At 40.2% G+C, this 21,343-nt stretch overlaps 2 protein-coding genes across 2 annotated transcripts in view; one reads left to right on the plus strand and one right to left on the minus strand.

The window, feature by feature from the left end:
- The first annotated feature begins 112 nt into the window (after positions 1-112).
- RWDD2A (RWD domain containing 2A) lies at positions 113-2,431 on the plus strand. Its single transcript, XM_010289004.1, has 2 exons — positions 113-310; positions 1,754-2,431. Exons 1-2 carry the CDS (start codon positions 113-115, stop codon positions 2,429-2,431), a joined length of 876 nt encoding a protein of 291 aa, XP_010287306.1.
- Positions 2,432-5,639: 3,208 nt separating this feature from the next.
- The window catches only part of ME1 (malic enzyme 1, NADP(+)-dependent, cytosolic), a 41,149-nt gene continuing 25,445 nt past the window's right edge, over positions 5,640-21,343 (minus strand). The window contains exons 4-8 of the mRNA XM_010289014.1: positions 20,006-20,111; positions 16,792-16,934; positions 13,631-13,804; positions 6,670-6,768; positions 5,640-5,999 (exon numbers count right to left, since the gene is read on the minus strand). Of these exons, the coding sequence (XP_010287316.1) occupies positions 5,841-5,999; positions 6,670-6,768; positions 13,631-13,804; positions 16,792-16,934; positions 20,006-20,111 (681 nt within the window). The 3' untranslated portion in view covers positions 5,640-5,840. The remainder of the gene's footprint in view (positions 6,000-6,669; positions 6,769-13,630; positions 13,805-16,791; positions 16,935-20,005; positions 20,112-21,343) is intronic.

Here is a 21,343-nt window from a genome sequence, read left to right on the forward strand (position 1 = left end):
GGCGGAGGCCGGCTTGTTTGGTTGCACGGCGTGGTGCAGCGCCTCGCTCTGGCTTAAACCCCGGGGTTTGACTCCAGGCCTCTCGTTCCAGGTGTGTGTGGAGGGCAGTGCAATGGCAGCCACAGTACAAGGGTGCCTGGAGCTCCAGCTGCAGGAAGTGGAAATGCTCCTTTCAATGTTTCCCAAAAAAGGTGAAATAAATCTGCATGAGGATGCTGTGCCCAGCGTGCAGCACTACCTGAGAAACGCTGATGGAGCTCTGCCCCCACGGCTCGAATATTCAATCACTATCGATGTAGGGGAGGCAGAGGTGAGAACTTCCACTTAATGTGTGTTTTCTTTATTCCTAGTGCAGACTCTTAAAAACTCTGCCTTCAAGAAAAGAGGGAGAAAAAAAACCCCTAATTTCTGTTTGCTGTTTCCAAAGTCAAGAGTAACAAAACAACTCTTGTTTTTAATTATTTATTTGAGTCTTGACTTTCTTTAGGCAAGAAAGTCTAACAGAATCGCAGATAGGAATAAACAACTGACATCAGTGGCACACATGGTATTCACAAGAGCTTAGCTAGGCTTCTGCTTATACGAGTGTTGTCAGTTTAGTGGTTTACAAAGACTTGTGTGTTATAAAGGCAGTGCTCCCCTCATGGGAATATATATGTTGGACTTCATTCTAGCAAAACGGCTGTATTATTTCTCTCTTCCACTCCTTGCCACATGTACTAACATTTATTGATCTGTATTTAAAATACACTAATGTAAAAATAATCCCGGCTGGCAGAATACTATTAAGAAAAGTCACACAAACACTAAAACAAAACCAGCCTATTAACCGTGATACATAACCCCAAACTTAAGAGTATAAGGAGTTCCAATAGTTTATCCAATTAAAGAAAAGGTTATGTGTGACAACTAAGCGAAGTAAATACTTGCATAGAAAACATAGCCATTAGTGTAGGTCTGAGTCTAAAATACTGCAGTGACTGGAAATTGAAAATCATCCAGTCCAACTGTCAACCCAACACCACCAAGCTTACTAAACCATGTCCTGAAGTGCCACATCCACACGTTTTTTGAACACCTCCAGAGATGGTGACTCCACCACTTCCCTGGGCAGTCTGTTCCAATGCTTGACCACCCTTTAGGTGGAGAAGTTTTTCCCAACATCCAATCCGAACCTCCCCTGGTGCAACTTGAGGCCATTTCCTTTCATTCTATCGCTAGTAACTTGGCACAAGAGATCGACACCGACATTGCCACAACCCCCTTTCAGGTAGTTGTAGAGAGCGATAAGGTCTCCCCTCAGCCTCGTCTTCTCCAGACTAAACAACCCCAGTTCCCTCAGCCACTCCTCAGAAGACTTGTTCTCCAGACCCCTCACCAGCTTTGTTGCCCTTCTCTGGACACACTCCAGCACCTCAACGTCCTTCTTGTAGTGAGGGGCCCAAAACTGAACACAATATTCGAGGTGCAGCCTCACCAGGGCTGAATCCAAGGGCACAATCACTTCCCTGCTGGCCACACTGTTTCTGATACAGGCCAGGATGCTGTTGGCCTTAACTCTATCCTGGCTGAAACCAGGACAGCCACCTGGCATACTGCTGGCTCATGTTCAGTAAGTAATTCCGGGCTGTAGGATGTAGCAATCTTAATTACATCTGCTCATAATCTGCCTTTGACAGGGAAGAAGAACCTAGCATGTCTTTCAGTAGCTGCAGAATTAATTTTCTTTTTGCATGTGTGTGCCATTTTTAAGGGAAAAGTGGAACTGCAGGTACTGCTGCCTCACATGTACCCTCACGTACCTCCACAGCTTTTTGCAAGATCGAATGCACTCCACAGACAGCAACAGTTGCAGCTCAACACTGGTCTCACTTCTTACATCAGCTCTTTAGACTCAGGTGAACTGCATATATATGAAGCTGTGCAATGGGTGAAAGAAAACAGCCTGCCTTACTTGGAAAACAGTAAGATCTCTTCTGAAAGTGCTTCAAAAGAATTTGTAGTTAAAGAAACATTGCATCGCATGTGGATCTACAGCCATCACATATATAGGCAGGAACTGAAGAAAAAGATTTTTGACTGTGCAAAGAAGTTAAATCTGACTGGCTTCTGCCTAACAGGGAAACCTGGTGTCATCTGTGTGGAGGGACTCAGGGAAAACTGTGAAGAATTTTGGCATGTTATTAGGTATCCCAACTGGAAGCATATTTCATGCAAGCATGTGGAGAATATAGAAACAGAGGGAAGCATCAACCATCTCCGTCTCTTTTGTTCTTTTGAAGACCTGCAGTTTCAGGCACATGGTGATTATGGCCTGAGGAACGACTATCACATGGATCTTGGCCAGTTCCTAGAATTCCTGAAACAACATCAAAGTGGACATATTTTTCAGATTTTATTTGGTATCGAAGGCAAACTTTCAGACAAATAAGAGAAGCTGTGTAAGGAGTTCTAATTTTGGACAGCAAGAGATGATACTAACATTGAAATATTGTGCCTTAGAGCTACTGTGAAAACGGAAACTGTTTCACATACGAGAAGAATGGTTCATGGAGTTAATCTTAGCTTCTGTTTTGAATTGCCACATATTTTTGAGAGGTGTTTACTTGTTTTCTGAGACCCTGTAAGTGGTGTTTGTCACTATGAGCCACGCCTCAAAGTGCCTGCAGGGTGATAAACATCCCACACTCTAGTATCCTGAATTACACAGTTCTGTCTCCTCATCTATACCGTGCTATGTGTCACTAAGTTGTGGTGCAGACCTGCAGTTAACTTCTACGCATAGTTGTGGGATACCAAAGTGGCTGCAGTCACAGATTAACATGATTTCCGATACAAAAGCACACCCAGGTCAAGGAAGTCTCAATGCTACAGTCATGGATTAGTGCATGCAATGTCTTTTACTGCTTCACAAAGCATCTGCTCGCTCTTCATTCAACTAATCCATCAAATGCAGAGGCTTGTGTCCAACCACAGGATCAAGTTTTGCTTTTAAATAAAGGGTGGTGGGGAGGGGAAAAAGAAAGATGCCCACATCACCTGTCCCATGTATGCTTTGAGTAGTACCTATAAAATTACCTTGCTAATACCACCATTGTTGCAATCCTCTTCCTATCATCTCGTTACGGTCTGGTTGTATTAATATTTTTTAGCTGCTCAACTCATAGCATTTTATATATATATATAGTTAGGCCAAGCACCTTGGTAATAAGAATGTGTAAGATGAGAGAGTTGTTTCCTCTGTTTTCTCCCTACATTACATAAAGAAATACATGTAAAATGTAGAAAAATGAAAAAACTATATCATAAATTAAATAAAAATGCATATAACTTTAATGATATTTTCTATGTCAAATTAGTACTGAGAGACAATTTTCCAGTAGCTTGTAACAGGAAATTACATTAATGGCTCATTAGGAAGCACTTTCGTATGGGCTAGTGTGCTGAGTGTGTAGGTAGACAGTGAATTGCAATTCAGTGTTCCAATTTATAATGGATTATCATATTTAAATGTCATCAATATGTAGATGAAGAATGCTACTGAAAAGTCCCAAGTAGATGTGCCTTACAGAATTACCAGCTTACCACCTTCCACTTTGTCACTGAGCACCACAATGTGAAAACTGGTACTGAGCAATAAAAGCAGGCTTACTCTTGAGCTGTAGAGGTTTGGCTCTTCAAATCTAAAACCCAGGCCATTTGGACAGCAGCCATTTAAAGACCGTGTTTCAGTACGCTCTGTTGAAGACTAAAAAAAAAAACATACTTTTTTCTTTCAAATAAAATGCAAGGAAGTGTTTTAATAATTTTCTCATAATAGCAAATATATTGAAATACAAAGGATGGCAGTATTTCTGGTTGCACAGAACGATGATTCACGTACATTCCTTTGCTGTGGTAAGTACATTGCAGGTATGATCATAACTTTGGCCAAAAGCACAATAAGGCAAAAAATGTTCACAGGTTCCCATTATGCAATGAGGAAGGAAGTGCCTCTCCTCTTTGTGAATTCAGCACCTGCAGTCTGCAGCTGTGGCAGAGCTGAAGGGCTGGACAAATGAAGTTAATTTTTAATTATAGCATGATAGCAGAAAAAAGTGTTCATGTACACTTTGTTTCCAGAATTGTCGAGAAAGTATATTACATTTTTCTCAGAGTGGTAATTCTGTAACAACTAATAATTCTTTGGGGTTTTTTGGAACATTGATGTATCAATGCAGATTCCACATGACCATGACTGAAAACCAATAAACCAATTTGCATTCAGTCTCATTGTAAGTAGCAAAACAAACTGGTTTAGAAATAGGCCTTATCCACGAGATTCCAACCACAAGGAAATGGGAAAGGCAAGACTGGCATAGGTTAGAAAGTCTGTGCTGGAGGGTGGCCAAACAATTTGGAGCTAGAGCTGTCTAAAGCTTTATTCTGAGCACAAGCTTTGTTCGGTCATTTTTTCTAAAGGAGGAAACTGCTTATAGTACAATCTAATCATGTATCCTACGGGAAACCACAGACTCATGATTTTTATTTCTGGAAATACTAATTATGAATCCAGAATAATGCAGGTCACAAGCAGTGTCCCTTGATGCTTCCATTGCAGTTTGCAGAGGGAATCACTTTTTTTGCAGAAGAGTAAGGGTCACTGCCAAGTATCGCTTTTGATTACTGGTTGACAGATGAAAAAGGGTAAAAAAAGTTAAGATCTCTTGAGCTGAAATTCGTGTGTAGATGAACACAGCATGCTGAATTATCAATGAAGTTGTAAAAACTGTTTTAAAGACCTTACTGAAGAAATTGAGCTAACCAGATCATTCAAATAGTAGCAAGTGAGAGAAATATTCACTAAATATCAAGGAATTAATAAAAGGTGTTTGTTCCCCCCATAGTTACACACTCTTTTCCCCATAATGGTTATTCATCTAGCAGACCTCAGCTGGGTGATTTGAAGTTTGTTACAAGAATAATACTTTTATTACATATGACGTGTGTTTAAAAATACATTGGCCTGAAATACTACAGGAATTCATTAAGTTTACTATATAAAAAAACCTACTACTAGCCAGATAACTGATGTTTGTAAGAAAATGCTTAGTCAAAAAGAAGCCTATTCATAGCATTTTAATACTCTCCTTTTGTCAAGAACATGGAGTCCAAGCGCTTCCATGAACTTTAGGCCAAACAATTACAGCATATCAAAACAGCAGTTATCTTGCTGGGGGAATGAAATCTTTAATAATTTACAAGACTTCAGCTTAGCTAAGCAACATTAAAATACTCTAATTAGATGTGAACAAAAGGTTCTGCAGGTTCAGTTCTCGTTAGAAAATTTTCATTACCCTACACAGACTTTTCTTCGGAGGAAAATATTCTAAACTTACTGTTCTTTTTGTTTTGTTTTGTTTTAAGTAACAGCTTGACAATTTATGCAAATTACATTGTGACCTGTAATGGATTAAAGTCATCATATGCATTTCTTAATTTTCCATGGTACCATCTGTCTACTGAAGTTCTCACTGATATTTGTGACAAAGCTCTCAACTCAAGGTACAACTCTTTATTTTGATAACAAAAAGATCTCTAAAACTATAGTGTAGTGTATCTTAAGTAAAATAACAATCAAAGTAACCAAACAGCACAAATTTATTTCTCAGATTAATTTTTATTTTCTGGTGTATAATTAATATGATTTCTTAATCTGGGTTTCTAACCATGTATTACAATTTAGAAAAAGTTTTCTGCATCTTAAAAAATTAGCTATCCTTAGGCTTCCTAGGCAGAAGCATTCTGAATATTTTAATGCTTTTTAACTCCTGCTAGTTTGTTCATTCTTCATTAAATATTTACAGTTTCACTTTCATGGCTTCTTCAGGCCAGGTATAGGAGTCAGCCACAAACCTGTTATAATCAGTACTGTAAACCTGAGAGCGGATGAAGGCTTCTAGGTCCTTGGGCTGAGGATAGGTGGAGGCAGTGTTATTCCTGTAGGCTTCTTCTGCAATCTAGAAGGATGCATTAAAATCCTAATTAGTGCTGATAAACTATTTGAGTACATTTAACAGGTTTTAAAAACAGAAGTTCAAAATCAGTGTAAAGCCTTACATCATCTTCTGCGGTGCTGACAGTTACCTATAAGTATACTGGATCCGGGATAAGCGAATAAGACTAGGAAACAGGATGATGTTTGCATTTAAGTGAGTCTGACATGCTACTTTTGAACGGGATTACATGTCTTTGCTGTTACAAAGCTCCTCCTCATCCAGTAGTATCTTAGCTTTTATTGTGCAGCGGTGGATAAAATATTCCACAAACCCTGCCTGGACACAGAGTGTCATTTTCTCTCTTGACAGGCAACTGATAATCACAAAGGGCCAAAAACCTTCAGCTGTGCAGCTCGCGTGACTGTAAGCCTGGGGACCAGCTCCTAACTGGTGGACAGTACAGTTTGGGCTCTACAGACATAAACACCTGCTATCGTTCTGTATCTTTCCTTCTTGTGTTTGCACTATATTTACATTTCGGGATTTAATTTTGAAACTGCTACTTGTCCAAGATGGATTGACATAAACCAACTTCAACTTATATGAAGATGTGTTAGTTGATCAAATCAAATGCTCGATTATGTAGAGAGCATGAGAAGAAAAGAAGCCACAAAAGACTGAAATGACTTACCTTCACAGCAATTTTCAGTGACACGTGCTGAATAGTGACTAACGGAGGGTACAGACGACCTTCCTGTAAATTCTCCTCTGAAACTTGCTGAGCTATTACCTAGAAATAAAGCAGACATGTTTATCTTGAAATGCAGGTGCAGCTGTAGCTTTATTAGACAGTGATCTACTCTTAAGCAAAGAAATGGTTCCACTTTGGCAAATCACACAGACACTGCTTAATCTGTGCCTAGGCAGTGGTTTTTACAACCAGCCTTATCATTAGGAGTAGCTACACAAGGCTAGAAATCTAGGGAATTAGACCCTTTTCTCACTCAGACCATAAGACTTATTCAAGTCTTGAATAAGTCTATGACACACATAAACTAGCAAATAGTTCACCATGAGATATAAATTCCAGCCATCAATTGTAATCAGGTCAAAGACTGCTAAAATTAAAGAAGCACCTGTTATTCTGACAGTTGTGAAGTCATCCTGTGCAGAGAACAGAGCTGAAACCCTGAAGTGTAAAATCCTTCCCATAAAGTTACTGGTGGCTGAGCAGGCTTCTTGTGCCTTCATATCTAGCCTCTGTGTGATCATAAAAGTAAGTATGGTCAAACACAGAACAAAGTAAAATAAAAGTAAGATTATCCAGGGTCTTTTAAAGCCCTGCTGGTCATTGCAGGCAGGTTTAGAAATAGAAGGTTTAATGCTAAATTCTGGCTTGCTGGGACAGAAGAAAACAGTGCTGCTAGAAAACGTCTGTCCACTCCGCTTGAAGACTGCAGTGGGTTTGTCATCTCAACCATACCAAGTAACTAAAGAAATTACTTTGTTCTTTGCTTGATTTTTCACCAGACTGACCAGGGGAAACAAGTAATGATACAGAAGTTCTGATGCACGTTTGAGTGGAGCATCTCCTCTGTGGCCTGAGTACTTTTGCTTGGTCTTCCTATCAAGACTGGAAATGTTTTGTTGTCATCTCCAGCAATGAACGGATCAGGAAAGCATAGCAAGCTGGAGAAGTTGCTTTTTACTGTTTACTCATACCATATGAAAAACCTTCTGTTACACCATGAGGTGTGAGGATGTTTTCCACAGAGGAGAGGCACTGTTTGCACTGTCTGCTTATGGGCTGAATTTATGACCTTCCTCTATTCCTGCAACCTTTTAAGACACAAAGGGTCCTGAGGCTGGCTTTGGGTCTAATGATATTTCTGTTATCATTAGCTAAAATTTGTTTTTCATTTGGGGATCTGAAGTAGAAAATGGCCTTTCAGGGTGATCCAGATTGGGATCTGCTAAGCCTGAGAACTGGCTGATGCCAATTCACTAACCTGTTTTCTACTTTGTAATGTCTTCGGTGGACTTGAAGGTTTCATTTCTTTAAATCCCTACCTTTGTACCTTCTAGGGAGCTGCTAGTTAGAACCACATCTAAATATCGTCTAAGCAAACTAAGCACAAAATTAATATATTTTTTAAAATGGTCTGACTATGCAGTTTTTAATAGCCACCTTCACTAACATTCTCTATTACAATTCTCAAAACAAGTTATTAAAAAACATGAAGAGATTTGCATCAGCAGAATCCAAATTTCAAATTTGTCTATCTTGCTTTGGGACAGAAAGGACATGACTGTGTGGAGGGATGTCCTTTGCCCCTTCAACAGCTGGGAATACATAACGTTCACAAGGAAAGGAGGTTCTTTGTACAGCACAAGCTCATACTGTTTAAATCTGTTACAGTTTCTAAGAAGTTTCCATTCATATTTAGTACATGAGGCTTGCTCCTGGAGTGTATCCTTCCATTTAATTTCATCCAAAAAGAAACCAGTCCCCCTCTCCTCCCAAGACCACACCACACTGTGGACCAAGGTGGAGCATGTAGGGACACCAGGGAGATGTGCTCCAGAAGACCATTCTGATGCAAAATAGAAGAGTAATGTAGAGGCACCCCGAGAGTTCCCATCAGGAGGATGATATATGTTTGTGCAATTACAGCTTAGGTAACAAAAGGTTAGAACCAAATCACTGTCTTGTCCAGGAGCGTGGTGGGGATACTACTGCATGATGTAACCTATAGGGGTACTCTGTGGATGGAAGGAAAACTCTGGTCTGGGTAGCATCCGGTGGAGCCACGTATGACCCATCAAGAGGTTCTGAAAACACCAGGGAAGTCCAGGAAACACTGTGAAATGAAACTGGTAACATGGCCCAAAGAGAAAGCAAGAAGCGCACTTCTGAGGGAACGTACTAGGAAGATACTTGAAACAGAGCACAAACGGCTTCCTACAGTTCCTGTTGTATGTGAGAAACAGGACCTCGTGTAAAGGAGTAAAGAAAAATTATTTGTTTACATTTTAATCTGATCTTGAGAAGCGCAGCAGAGCTAAAAACTCACTAGGGGGAGCTCAGACAACGTAAGATCTAGTTTTTGCGTTCCATAATAGCAGCTAGATTGTTTTAAAATGATACGCAGCCCTTTAATAAAACAAGATGTGCATCTGAATGTGTAAAGAGGAGCTTACATCACGAGATTTCTGCTGTTAACAGTTCACTGGGGCTCTGCAGGAAAGATGAAATCTGAAGAAATCAACAGCAAGTTGCTGTTAGTGTAATGCATCACAAAAAAAAAAGGTTCAGGAGTAGAGTACTTCTCTTTTGTGATGGGGTTGATAGAAAGCAAGCCACAAAACATTTGGGCAGTGCTCCAAGTGGGAGAGGTAGCATGCTTAACTAAATAGATGCCATGCTGTTCCTTCTGACATACTCCTGTAACGGCATTAAAAACTATGCAAAAATCACAGAAAGAAGCATTTTCAAAGAGAATAGCGCCGCCTTCATGTGGTCTCTGAAAAACGCTCCTTGAGAACATCAGTTCAGTGGCAGGGGGAAAAATGAGGAATCAACATTTGGAATTACTAAGAAAATAAGAGGCGACACAGAAATGTAATTATGCCAATGTATAAATTCACAATGTAACACCGCTTTGAACAGTATGCATTTTTGCTTTACCTACTTCAAGCAAGAATCGGGTAGATTCATGACTGGTATAAAGAATAACAAGGTTCTTTTTTTTTACAAGGGGACAAAAAACAACAAAATAGACTTGGGGGGAAAAAGGTGAAGACTGAAAGAAAATACAAAAGACAACAGAAGGTGAACACTTCTCATAGCACTATGGGGAACCCAAATTATCAGACAGCAGAAAACGGTAAGAGGAGAGTTTCTTCTTCCACAGAACTCATAATTAAATTGTGACACTAATTGCCAAAAGATGTTCAAATGTATAAACATGCTTAAAAAGTCACTAGGTTAATTGATGAAAGAGAAATCCATACAGGGATAAAACTTCCATTATAGTACAGGCTGTCAGAAGATGAGAAGCCACTTCAGCAGAAGGATCACTCTGTATTTTTCCCTTATTTATCCTGTTTTCCTCAGCTTCTGCTATTGATTACTGATTACAGGAAGATACTGAGCTGTTTGGATCTTAGGTCCAACCCAGTATAGCTATTAATTCAAGTTTTTTAATAGAGAAATTAGCTAAGCCTTATTGCAGAACCTAAATGAAAGGCAGCTAAGACAGGACAAATGGCATAAAGCAAATGAGGGCATCTTGGCTTTTGGAGGACGTATTCCCTATAATGAAAGGATTTAACAGCATTATTTCTGGAGTAATGTAACAGTAGGTCACACATGCCAAGAATATTTTATTAGTTCATAATTCTCTGTCCCTTTTGTTGTGTTTGGTAGGAATTATAAGAATAGGTAATGACCCTTGTCATCACAGAGCAATTGCCTGCAATTAAAAAGTATTACAGCTCACAGTGCCTTAGATTTATCATCCAAAATGAAAGTTACATTCTATTGTACTTGGCAGGAAGAAATGAACGCTGAAAGTAGAATGGGTTCTAGATACAATAAGCTATTTGTGACTTTTATCAGATTTAATTGTAGAGGTGGCAAAGCAGGAAGACAGGAGGTGCAGGCATGCAGCCTGGGCTGCTTATCTTTTACACTTTTTTTTTTTCAGGTAAGCTACCGCTACAATCTGAGAAGGCCCTTCTGTCCAAAATGCATGGTTTTGGTGCTTCAAATTTTGCAGCATCTTGGGTGCTTCCATTTCAAATGGAGAATACTAACCGCTATTCTAAAACCCACATGAAACTATTTTGATTTTATCCTTCTATTAAAAAAGCCAAGAAAATAAAACAAAAACCACTTTTGCCTTTACTTCATACTGTAATTTCAGCTAAGGGCCTAGGCAGCCCTCCTGGCCTTCACACCCCTGACACCTCTTCTGGCAAAGACTCCTCTGAAATCCCTCAGTCGTCACCTTGCTCAGTAACTGGCTGTAGCCCACCCAAGCCCCCGTCACACACCGCCTCTCACATAGGCAGAGAGACCAGGTGGGACTGCTCCTAGCTTCAGCTGTAAGGCGAGTAGCTATCCATTGATCTTGCCGCCAATAGAGACTTTCCACGCAAGGAAAAAAAAAATATATTTTGACATGTCAAACTTTTCTAGGGATTTTACTAGAGGGTGGCAATTATGTAGCAAAACTTCTAGCAAAAAAGATGAGTCAGGAGAGAACCTCTACCCCAACAGAGAATTTAAAAGCTTCCTTGCAATTTCTGATACTGTCTTACTTCCCTGACTGTTACGTTTCTTTGTTAAGTTTCTTTGTTCAGAACTGATTTTTTTGTGACTTAGTAGACTGCCACTTGAAACATCATTGAATCCACGTATGTATCACCTTTCATCCACAGAACTCTCTATATAGGAACCATTTCACCCAAACCAAAATGAAGCAACTTCTAGAATTAAATAAGACAACTGTTTAACACAGCAGTTTAGTTTAGACCAGTAAGTGAGGATCATCGTATCCAACTGAAATTACAGGGAAGGATTTAAAGGGAGGATATAATTATCCAAAGACTTACGAGATGGATTATTGCCCTCCTAAGATGGTTAAAGCCAGTGGAGACAGTCTGGGCTTTTTACTAATTTTAAAGATGGAAATAGTGAATATCTTTCTTATAGAGGGCAAGCTGCTGGCAAACTTTTTTCAAAGATGCCACAGTACACACCTTAAAAAAACCCTTCAGAAATCCAGCACAGGCAGCGTGCAAGTGCTCACCCTTTAAGAAAGCTTCATATCACATACTGCCAGTCGTAGGATCATGTTGCCTATCAGTTGCCTCCAAGTGATAGTAGAAGGGCATTTTCTTCCCTTTAATCCATGAAGAGGACACAAAGGAGCAAGAATCCTGGAATGCAATATCCCTTAGAGAACCTGCAACAGCTGAGTCAGGCATTCTCAGTTCTGCTAACTGGGGCAACTTTTTTTTCTTCTCTTTTTTTTTTTTTTAATTGTTCCATAATAGTTGCTAATAGCACTGCTCTGAAGCTTCCTCTGTGTGTTGCCTACACTATCCATGTATTTCCAAGCATGCCTACACAGCATCTCTGAAGATTAGGACACCGCACTTTCATGAAGGTCTGGGGATTGTAATTTATATGAACTGGACTGGGTAGACATTACCACTGAAGTGCATCTAGGTTAATTAGAGTTAACTTGGTAAAGTGAAGCTAACCTCCTTCCTTATTTCCACATCCTTTAAAAAAACCCCAAGGCATCAGGCTTTCCGTGACTTTGTATGGACATGGTCAGACCACCATGCACTGCAGGGCTCTCTAATCACCATCTGTACGGAGCCTGGGCTCTCTCTGGGCAGGGTGAGCTTGGAAGCACACTCCTGGGTGCAGAGTAGCCAGGAGCTTGAGCATCACTGGTTATCACATCAGTCAACAGAAGGAAGCCAAGTCATGTGAGGTTCATTATGTTGCTCCTGGTGCCAGCCAAGAGCAGAACCAACAGAGGCAACGGAGGAGACAGGAACTCCAGGATAGGGCAGGAAGGGGGTGAGGTGGAAGGGGTCAGAGGAAGGAATAGTAAGGGTGCTATGATGCTGTAGTGGATGAAGAGCACAGATGCTGGACCCAGAAAAGCACAGAAAGTTACAGTTTTCTTAAGTGAGAAACAGCTACAGAAATATTGTCTTACTGTTACTTTAAAAAATTGTGTTAAGCATTTGATTTCAACTAGTGCTGGTAAATTTGTTTGAGTAAGAGATTCTAAAATAATAAAGGGCGAGAAGATTCTTCTCCTGTATATGTTGTAGATACAATCCTGTGCATTTATGATGTCCTACTGTAAGACAGTGGATGTCAGATTTTGAGCAATCCCTGGAAGTAGATGGTGAATGCCTCCTAGAACGAGAAGCTTTCTGTTCATCTCTTGCCCATTGAGTGGAGATAATGAAGGAGAGATCACATGTTGGATAATATCAGAACAAAGTTCATAAAAAAAAGCCTGAAGAAAGAAAAGAACCAATGCAGAAGAGGATAAGAAAAAAAATGGGAAGAATAACATGGCAATTGTGTCAAACTCTGGTGCAAGGAACCACAAGGCAATGGAGCACTTTCACCAGCTGTTGACAAGGGATGTCCACAAAACATTATGCCAACAGGTCTGCTCAAAAATAGCAAAAAGCTAAAAAGCTGAAAGAAGTTCAAATAATTTTTGCAAGCAAAACACCCACAAAAGTCACCCCAAAGCTACCAACATGAAGATATAGTTCCTTTCAATCTAAAATCAAACCTATGTGCACCTGTATGCAAACTGTTCATATGTGCATTCACCTGTGATAATACACTACTAAAGTCTTTATCTTTTTTCCTTGCTAACAGAAGGTGAAGTTTATATCAGCTGACCTTTGGACCAAGTATTAACTTTTTAAAAATAACTTGTTCAAATAGAATTTATGAAAAACAACATACCCTGCAAATAAAGACCTTACACAGACAGCACTATTTTTCCAATTTAAAATGTAATGTTTAACTATTTTTGTTTAAATGTTCAATATTACCAAGTTACTAAATTACGGAATTTAAATATTTTTTAGTACAATACCTCAGCAGTTGTGAGGAACACGTCCTCTCCAATATGTTTCAGTCCACATGAAATAACACCAAGGGCAACTCCTGGGAACACATAGGAATTGTTACCCTGGCCAGGATAGAGAGTTTGTCCGCTTGGAAGAGTGACAGGATCAAAAGGACTTCCACTGGCAAAAATGCCACGTCCCTAAATTGTAACGAGAAAGCCAAAGAAAGCACGTTAGTTGAGAGGATGCTCTTGAAATACTTCACACATCCTTTTAAATATCTACCACTGTGGAAGCTGGGCTGCATCCATTTAACATGTCTTCTGAGAGGGTGCTAGAGCTATTTGACTGAATATGTTTCAAAAGCATCAGGATGCTGATCCTAGAGATCACTGGCGATTCTCTGTGGCTGCGTGATGTCAGAGAATAACAGCTGCCTTATTCAGGTAAGACCTATCCGTAGAATTTAGAGGAGAAAGTGAAAGCCAGCACTCATTATTCACTTTGTGTATCCATGCTAGAAGAAGGGCACATGGGAAGAAGGTATACACCCGGAGTGTAAAACTCAACATAGACAGTACTGTCATGGTAACAGTCATGCTACTGCATTTTTTCCCAACTGCAGATCATCCACAACAATGACACTAAGGCCACTAAATGTTGCACTTCTGGATGTGGCAATTTCTGAGGACCTGTGGACAGGCAGAGCTCTCTGTTCCTCCCAATCTCCCTTCGTCAGGCCCCTCAACAGAATGACTGAGGTGCAAGCTCTGTCCCAGGAACGTCATCCCATGGTGCAACCTAAAGCACAACTTGGTGATGGGACCTCCTCTGCTGGGACCTTGTGGGTCTCCTTATTGTAATATACTGAGCAGAGCTCGAGCACCAACTCAGGCACTGGTGTGTGATCACCCAGTACTGATAAACCACCAGGATGTTTCCCAGCATTTTTTTGGGTAGTGCCAAGTAGCACTGTTGCCACCAGGGCCCAAGCACCATGCACAGACTGGTCCCAGCAGGCAGTAGGGAGAAGCCAGCCTGTTTTGGGCAACTAGAGAATTTACCTGTACGGATATGTATGTTACACCATAACACTCGTCCTGAGGACAAGAGAACTAGCTCTAACTCAGTTTATGTTGTAGTTCGTGTGGGACATCTAAATCTCTTCACAGGACCCAAACAGAGGCGTAGCTCCATGCTGGCACACAGCATGCATCGGGCTCTGCATTCCCTCTGCAGGGAGGGACAGAAGCCTATGGGGTGACCCAGAAGTGGAGACAGGGCTCATGTTGCTAACGGCTTAACATTAGCTAAGAGGAATATTAGGCTTGGTGTCACTCAGTAGCATGCGTCTTCAGAGCTGTCATACCATCGGAGTACCAAGAGATGGGCTGTCAGGAAGCTGCAAGTCTGACGGAGTCTCACTGTTGCCCTGGAATGAGGAAGACCCCGATGGGAGCTGGTGCCGGCACCATCAAGTGCCGTTCAAGGGTGGCAGAAGAGGCACCTCAGAGGTTACTCGCCTGCAGCACTACTATCCAGGTTCTCCCCAGATCATTCCTGACACACAGGGCAAGAGAAGTAATTTCTACAGCAGGCAATGCAGTTTTGGACTAATGAGGGGAGTGACATTGTGCAAGCTCTACATCCGCAGCCCAAAGGCCCCTGGCTTTGCTGAGGAGGGAGCACCCTTGAATTTCAGCAGTAAATTTAGGTGGGGAAGAAAACGCAGCCTTTATTTATGCTAGCGTTGCTGAAGTGATAAATGTCACCGTTAAATACTTCAGAGGTGCTTTGTATCAGAAATATCTATGCCTATTTCAGAGAACTGGAAATGTGCATTTTAAAATATCCCACTGTTGCTATTCAGCTCTTCAGAAGAATATTTTGTTTGGTTTGGTGTCACACAGTATTATCATGGCCGGCTTATTATATGTTTTGGTGACAGATCAAATACTTCAGTGCATCCTCTGCTCTGCCTGTTGACCAGTTGTCATTACCCACTATGACCAACCTTTCATGTAGGCCTCTTCCCTGGCTCTTGCATTGTGCTGTAATTGTGTACTGTGCAGTGGGGAACAGGCATGCTAAATTTGTCTTTTAAACACTGTGAAACTGTTCTTCAAACTGCCCTGTATTTGCCAAGAAATCCAAACACAAACCACTATGAAACACATACAGTCAAGTACTCATACATTTCAAATTCGAGACTGAATTACAGGATAACGTGTTTATTAGCACTTCTGTAATATGATAATAAATAAGCAAGTACAGTTCTCTCAATTTTCACCTATGTTTCCATAATAGAAATCTTTGTCGAATCATAGAATCATTAAGGTTGGAAAAGACCTTTACGATTATCCGGTCTAACCATCAACCCAACACCACTATGCCCACTAAACCATGTCCCAAAGTACCACATCTACACGTTTTTCGAACATCTCCAGTGATGGTGACTCCATCACCTCCCTGGGCAGCCTGTTCCAATGCTTGACCACTCTCTCAGTAAAGAAATTTTTCCTAATATCCAGTCTTAAGCGCCCCTGGCGCAGCTTGGGGCCATTTCCTCTCATCCTATCACTAGTTACTTGGGAGAAGAGACCAACACCCACCTCGCCACAACCCCCTTTCAGGTAGTTGTAGAGAGCGATAAGGTCTCCCCTCAGCCTCCTCTTCTCCAGACTGAACAACCCCAGTTCCCTCAGCCGCTCCTCATAAGACTTGTGCTCCAGACCCTTGTAAAAGGAGTCAATTGCCCCAGTTCTTAATAAAGAATTATTTTAAAGATTCTATATCCTGTATTGAACTATTTTCTTACCCTAGAGTATTTATAAAATCTCAAATGAAAAGCATGCCACTATTACACAAAGTGGTACAGTTTAAAAACAGGCATAAGGCTTTAATGATTGACAGTTACTGATGCTTCGGTTATAATAAAGTCTGTGAGTATTTCCTGACACCAATAAAAGTTATTAAATGCTTTTATGAGGGTGCAAGCATGTATTGACTTCAGTGAAATTGTATTGATAAAATCTGAAAAACCTGTTGCTTTATTTAACTCATTTTACCTACACACAAAGACATGATTAGTACTTGCTACTCCACCCTCTGTCTTCCTCCCATTTTAAATTTAATTTCAGATTTACTCTTCACTACATATATAGGAGAGATGTTAATCTTTGGTTACCTCTGTATATTTGTAGCACTGCTCAGCAGTGCATTCTGCTTTGCTGGTAGGATTGCTGAGAGCAAAAATAATAGGACGTTTGTTTAAGGCAGCCATATCCTGAAGAATTTGTTGAGTAAAAGCACCACCAATTGCAGCAACTCCTAAAGAAGAAAAACACACATTTAGCAAGCAGACAAATGCAATTGGTTCAAGGTAAGACATGCATGTCACTGAAAAGAACAAAGCTCCTTTTACTGCATACCTCCCTCTTTAAAATGGAGTTCAACCTTTTTCCTAACATGGTTAAAATAAAGTTTTGTATAAAAGATTTTGCAACAGTGAAACTTCAGTATTATTCCTAACATAAGGCAGAAACTATTCACCCCTGTACAGCTTGGTAAAATTCTCACTTCAATTTTCTCAGGCCCCTTAAATAAAAAAAGGAATGTGTCACCTAACCTGCAAGTAAATCCAATAAGGAGTAGAAAGATACAACTCTGTCTCCTAAAGTCTCATGCAATAGACTGGATAGTTTCTCACAAATCCAGTGTATTAGATTTCAATTTTTTCTGACGTGACAAGTAAAGTTTCTGCCTTCTACAGCTGATCATTCTGTCATCTCCAGCCTCAGGTGATGCAGCATAATCCCAATTTTGAGTCTAAGGCTTCCCTGACAGCAACAATTTTTGTTAACACATCCCTTTCCATCCCACCAGAGATGCTTTTCTATTCTCTATACTGTACTCACAACCAGAAAGGGATGTGTGTGCTGTTTTTGAGATGCAAATAAGCCTGTATTTCTGCCTAACCTACAAGAGTTGGGAATTCAAGGATGAGGTCCTTGCTCTCCACGTCTTCAGTGAAAAACAGATAAGCAGACCTTGGAGTAAACCAAAGCATCTTTATGTCCAGGGAGGCCCCTATCACTTGGCTTGTAGAGAAGGGAGCTTCCTCCTCGCTCAGACCCCCAGGGCCTGGCTCCCTGCTCTGCTTTCCACACAGCATCCAAGTTTCAACAGCAGAAAAAAAGCTGTTGTTCCCTCTCTTGGGAGAGTAGGAATGGATTCAAACCCAGGCCAGGAGAGGGTCTCTCTAGGGTCAGTACTCTAACCTCTCATAACTCACACACAAATGAGCATCCCAGCTTTGCCCACTCTAAAAGGACAGCTTGGTGTCTCCCCGAGGAGAGCACAAGGTACTTGTGAAAAGGGGTCCTCACTTCGCAGAGCTGGCCAGAAGGTCATACACGCTCCAGGTCTAATATTTCTTAAAGGCGTCTCAGAGTATTTTTTACTGCTTCTATATGATGCATGGTATTATCTTACAGAGACTTCTTCAAGCACAGCCTATGCCCTCAATAGGGAGAAGTAGGTGCCCTACTGAAATTCCCTGAATTGTTTTAAATTGAGCTTTCCCAAGAGGTCTACTGAAAGCCCAAGCACCCTACAACAGGCTTTTTAGGTGCTGTTTAGGTGCTTAATGTGGGCCCAATAATGTCTAAGACCCATTTGATTTTGCATCTGGCCAAATCTCCTTTGTTCTGATCCCTTGGTAACAAAAGAGGCAACTCCTCAATTGATGGAAATCGATTACTTCTCTCAAAGTTTAAACATCTCTTGCTCAAACATTTCTGTCACATACTACTACTTTTTGAAAATCTGAGCTCTCTGTACTTCACTTTCTACGAATGGACAAGGATGCTTAGATGCAAAAGATTTGCTAGACCAGCTGGGCCACAGTATGCTTGATGAACAGTTATGGCAGTCATGATTTTGACCTGCTTGTGTAAGACTGTTATACACCTTAGCTTCTGGTTAAGTCTGCAGTTGCCACATGTTTAATGTCTTCTAAAACTGATTCTGGACAGCGAATAGTAAGAATGACAACTATCTTCTGATACAAAGTTAAAACAAAATGCTCTGAACAATCTCACTGACTACTTCTTTTTTGGTTTTTGTTTTAAAATTGCGATGTCTTATATTTGGTCAAGCTAAACTGAGGCTTTTCCTTGAGCCGTTGGAGGCGATTAAATTGTGTATGGGGGTTCACTGAGACAGAGTTAAGTAAAACACTGGGAGGAGGAGTATCAACTTATTTCCCCATGACTCCTGCTGTCCAGGGGATGATCCTGAATGACTCATCCTCCAAACCAAAAAAAAACCCCAATATTAATTTTGATTGCTGTTTCTGTTGGAAGAGCCTTCATTACACAGTATGGATAGGAGAAAGTGACCTTGAGGGAAAGCACTGCATAGACTTATATATAAAAATGACATAAAGTAAGCATCCATATTTCATGACAGCAAACATTCCCTAAGCATCCACACACCTTTATCTAGATAAATATCATAGATCATTCAATCTATTCTTCTGTTCCACTAGGTTTTTCAGCCTTGTATTCTACTAAAATTCTCTAGACTACTTCGTCTCCATCTTTCAGTCATATCTTTATGTAGCATAGAAAAAGATAAGCTTCATTTACCTAATTCATGATCATTGTCAAAAGCAGATTTTACTGAACCAGGACCATGTGGTCTAGGCATAGTCAAAAAGGTAGCTCTTAAAATGTAAGATAATTTTCACTGTGGCATTTCAGATTTCCCAGCATCTGATGAATGATTTTACTAGCCAGACAGATTAAATTTCAAGTCTTACATATTAAAAAAATGATGCAAGAGTACTTGCAGTTCATTCCTGCACTGCCACTGAAATATAATAACCAAACTGCAGAAAGCTGAGCAATCCTTTACTGAGATCCCAAATCCTGCAGCTTTTATGAAAGAAAAAGTCTTTGTAAAATCTGTGTTTTGGTCTGCACGAAGGACCGGTGGCTAAAGACCTAAATATGAGGGAAAAGAAGAGCCAGCTACAGCATGCTCATATTTGCACAGCTGAGTTTTCTCAGTCTAAGTTTGAGGTTATTTGTATTACACCATCCACATTAAATCAGAAGTAATTTAGGAAGGTGATAAGGTTCTCCATCAGATGTTTAAACCAACTCAGATTATTCCCTCTGTAAAATGGATGGCTTAGAGTGAAAGCAATGTTACATGCTTGGGTAGCTACTATTTGTTCAGTTGCCTAATAGAGTCCATTATGTGCCTAGTGTTTTCTGAAAACACACAAAGGTAAACTCTGTTCAGCGGAACTTGATCTTGTCTTCAGACAAAGCCACATCCCCATTTTTCTCCAACAAAGAATAAGGTTGTCAGTTTAAAGTAAAAGAAATTACCTATTAGCACAGATGGTTTTATATCTTTAACAATATCTTCTAGATTTTTCATTTCACTATGTTCATGGGCAAAACGTTGTTTCTCAGATGTTAATGAGGCACGCCCCTGAGTAAGGAAAAAAAGAAAAAGATATTTATTATAAATGTAATGGAACCTAATATCCTGGGATAATCAGTTTACAAAGTATCTGGTTTAACATGTCCTATTTTCATTTCTACTTTTGTGTCTATCACCAAATACCATATTAGACAAAGTTACACTGTGCACAGCTAACACGCCTAGGATAATTTAGGATGAATCTATTTCTCTAAGCAGTAGTTAAATTAAATTCAGTATCTTTACATTCATAACTGCTCTAGAACACTTCTGTATTAACAATTATATGAAAGCATTATTAACAACTTCTTTAAAGTATTCTTAAAGCTGTTTTACCTGTTAACATTTGGTCAAATGATAAAGCATAAATATATTTATATAGCAAACAGTACGGATATGCCAGGGCAGGGGAGATTCGTAACTTAGCAGAACAAAAATAGTTTCTGCTAGCTTTTTCAGCTTTGCTCTTGTCTAAATGTGCAAAGACTATGGGGGGGGGTGTATATAGAATATAGGGGAGCCTGTACCTCGCTCCACATTTTTCATATTTAAATCATTCATTCTTAAGGATGGAATAAAAATAATTGTAACCAGATGTCTGGCGCACCATTTTTGAGTTAACTGAATTGACTCAGCTGTGAAACAACTTTCGCCCTGATCTGTACTGGCAATTTCCACCCATCGATGCCCAGCAAGTTTTCCAAATGGAATACGATAGATGCAGGAAAAAGGGGTGTAGAGTATCGTTGACATTGACTGGGCTGCAAACAGGATTTGAGTTCAGTGTAATGTGGAGTGCAGGGCGAGAAGGGGCCAGAATTTGTGAAAATTACATTAGTTGTCTAAATACATGGACCTCTGACTGTACACAGGCATCTGAAAATTTCAGCAGAAGAGTTTAAAATGCATACACCTCCACCCTTCATTTTACTCTCTTGCCTGCAGAAAACATCACTACAAAGGCACTTTTCACACAGCAATCTAGAAGATGGTGCCAGCCCCTTAAACAACTTAAAATTTCAGACAGGAGGACGTAGATGATACAGATATATAGGGAAGTACACAAGGAAAATGGAACACTAAATGTAATTTTGACCAAATAGCCAGAGCAGATATAAATCATCTCCCCAGCCACATCTTTTCCAACTTGTAAGATGAACGTTTCCTTAATCTTAGAAAGTTAATTAAGACTATACTGAAGTATTGAAACAAAATTCATTCCACGATTCCACCAAAGTCTA

This window comes from Phaethon lepturus, unplaced genomic scaffold (assembly GCF_000687285.1).
Source record: "Phaethon lepturus isolate BGI_N335 unplaced genomic scaffold, ASM68728v1 scaffold26890, whole genome shotgun sequence".
Taxonomy (NCBI): domain Eukaryota; kingdom Metazoa; phylum Chordata; class Aves; order Phaethontiformes; family Phaethontidae; genus Phaethon; species Phaethon lepturus.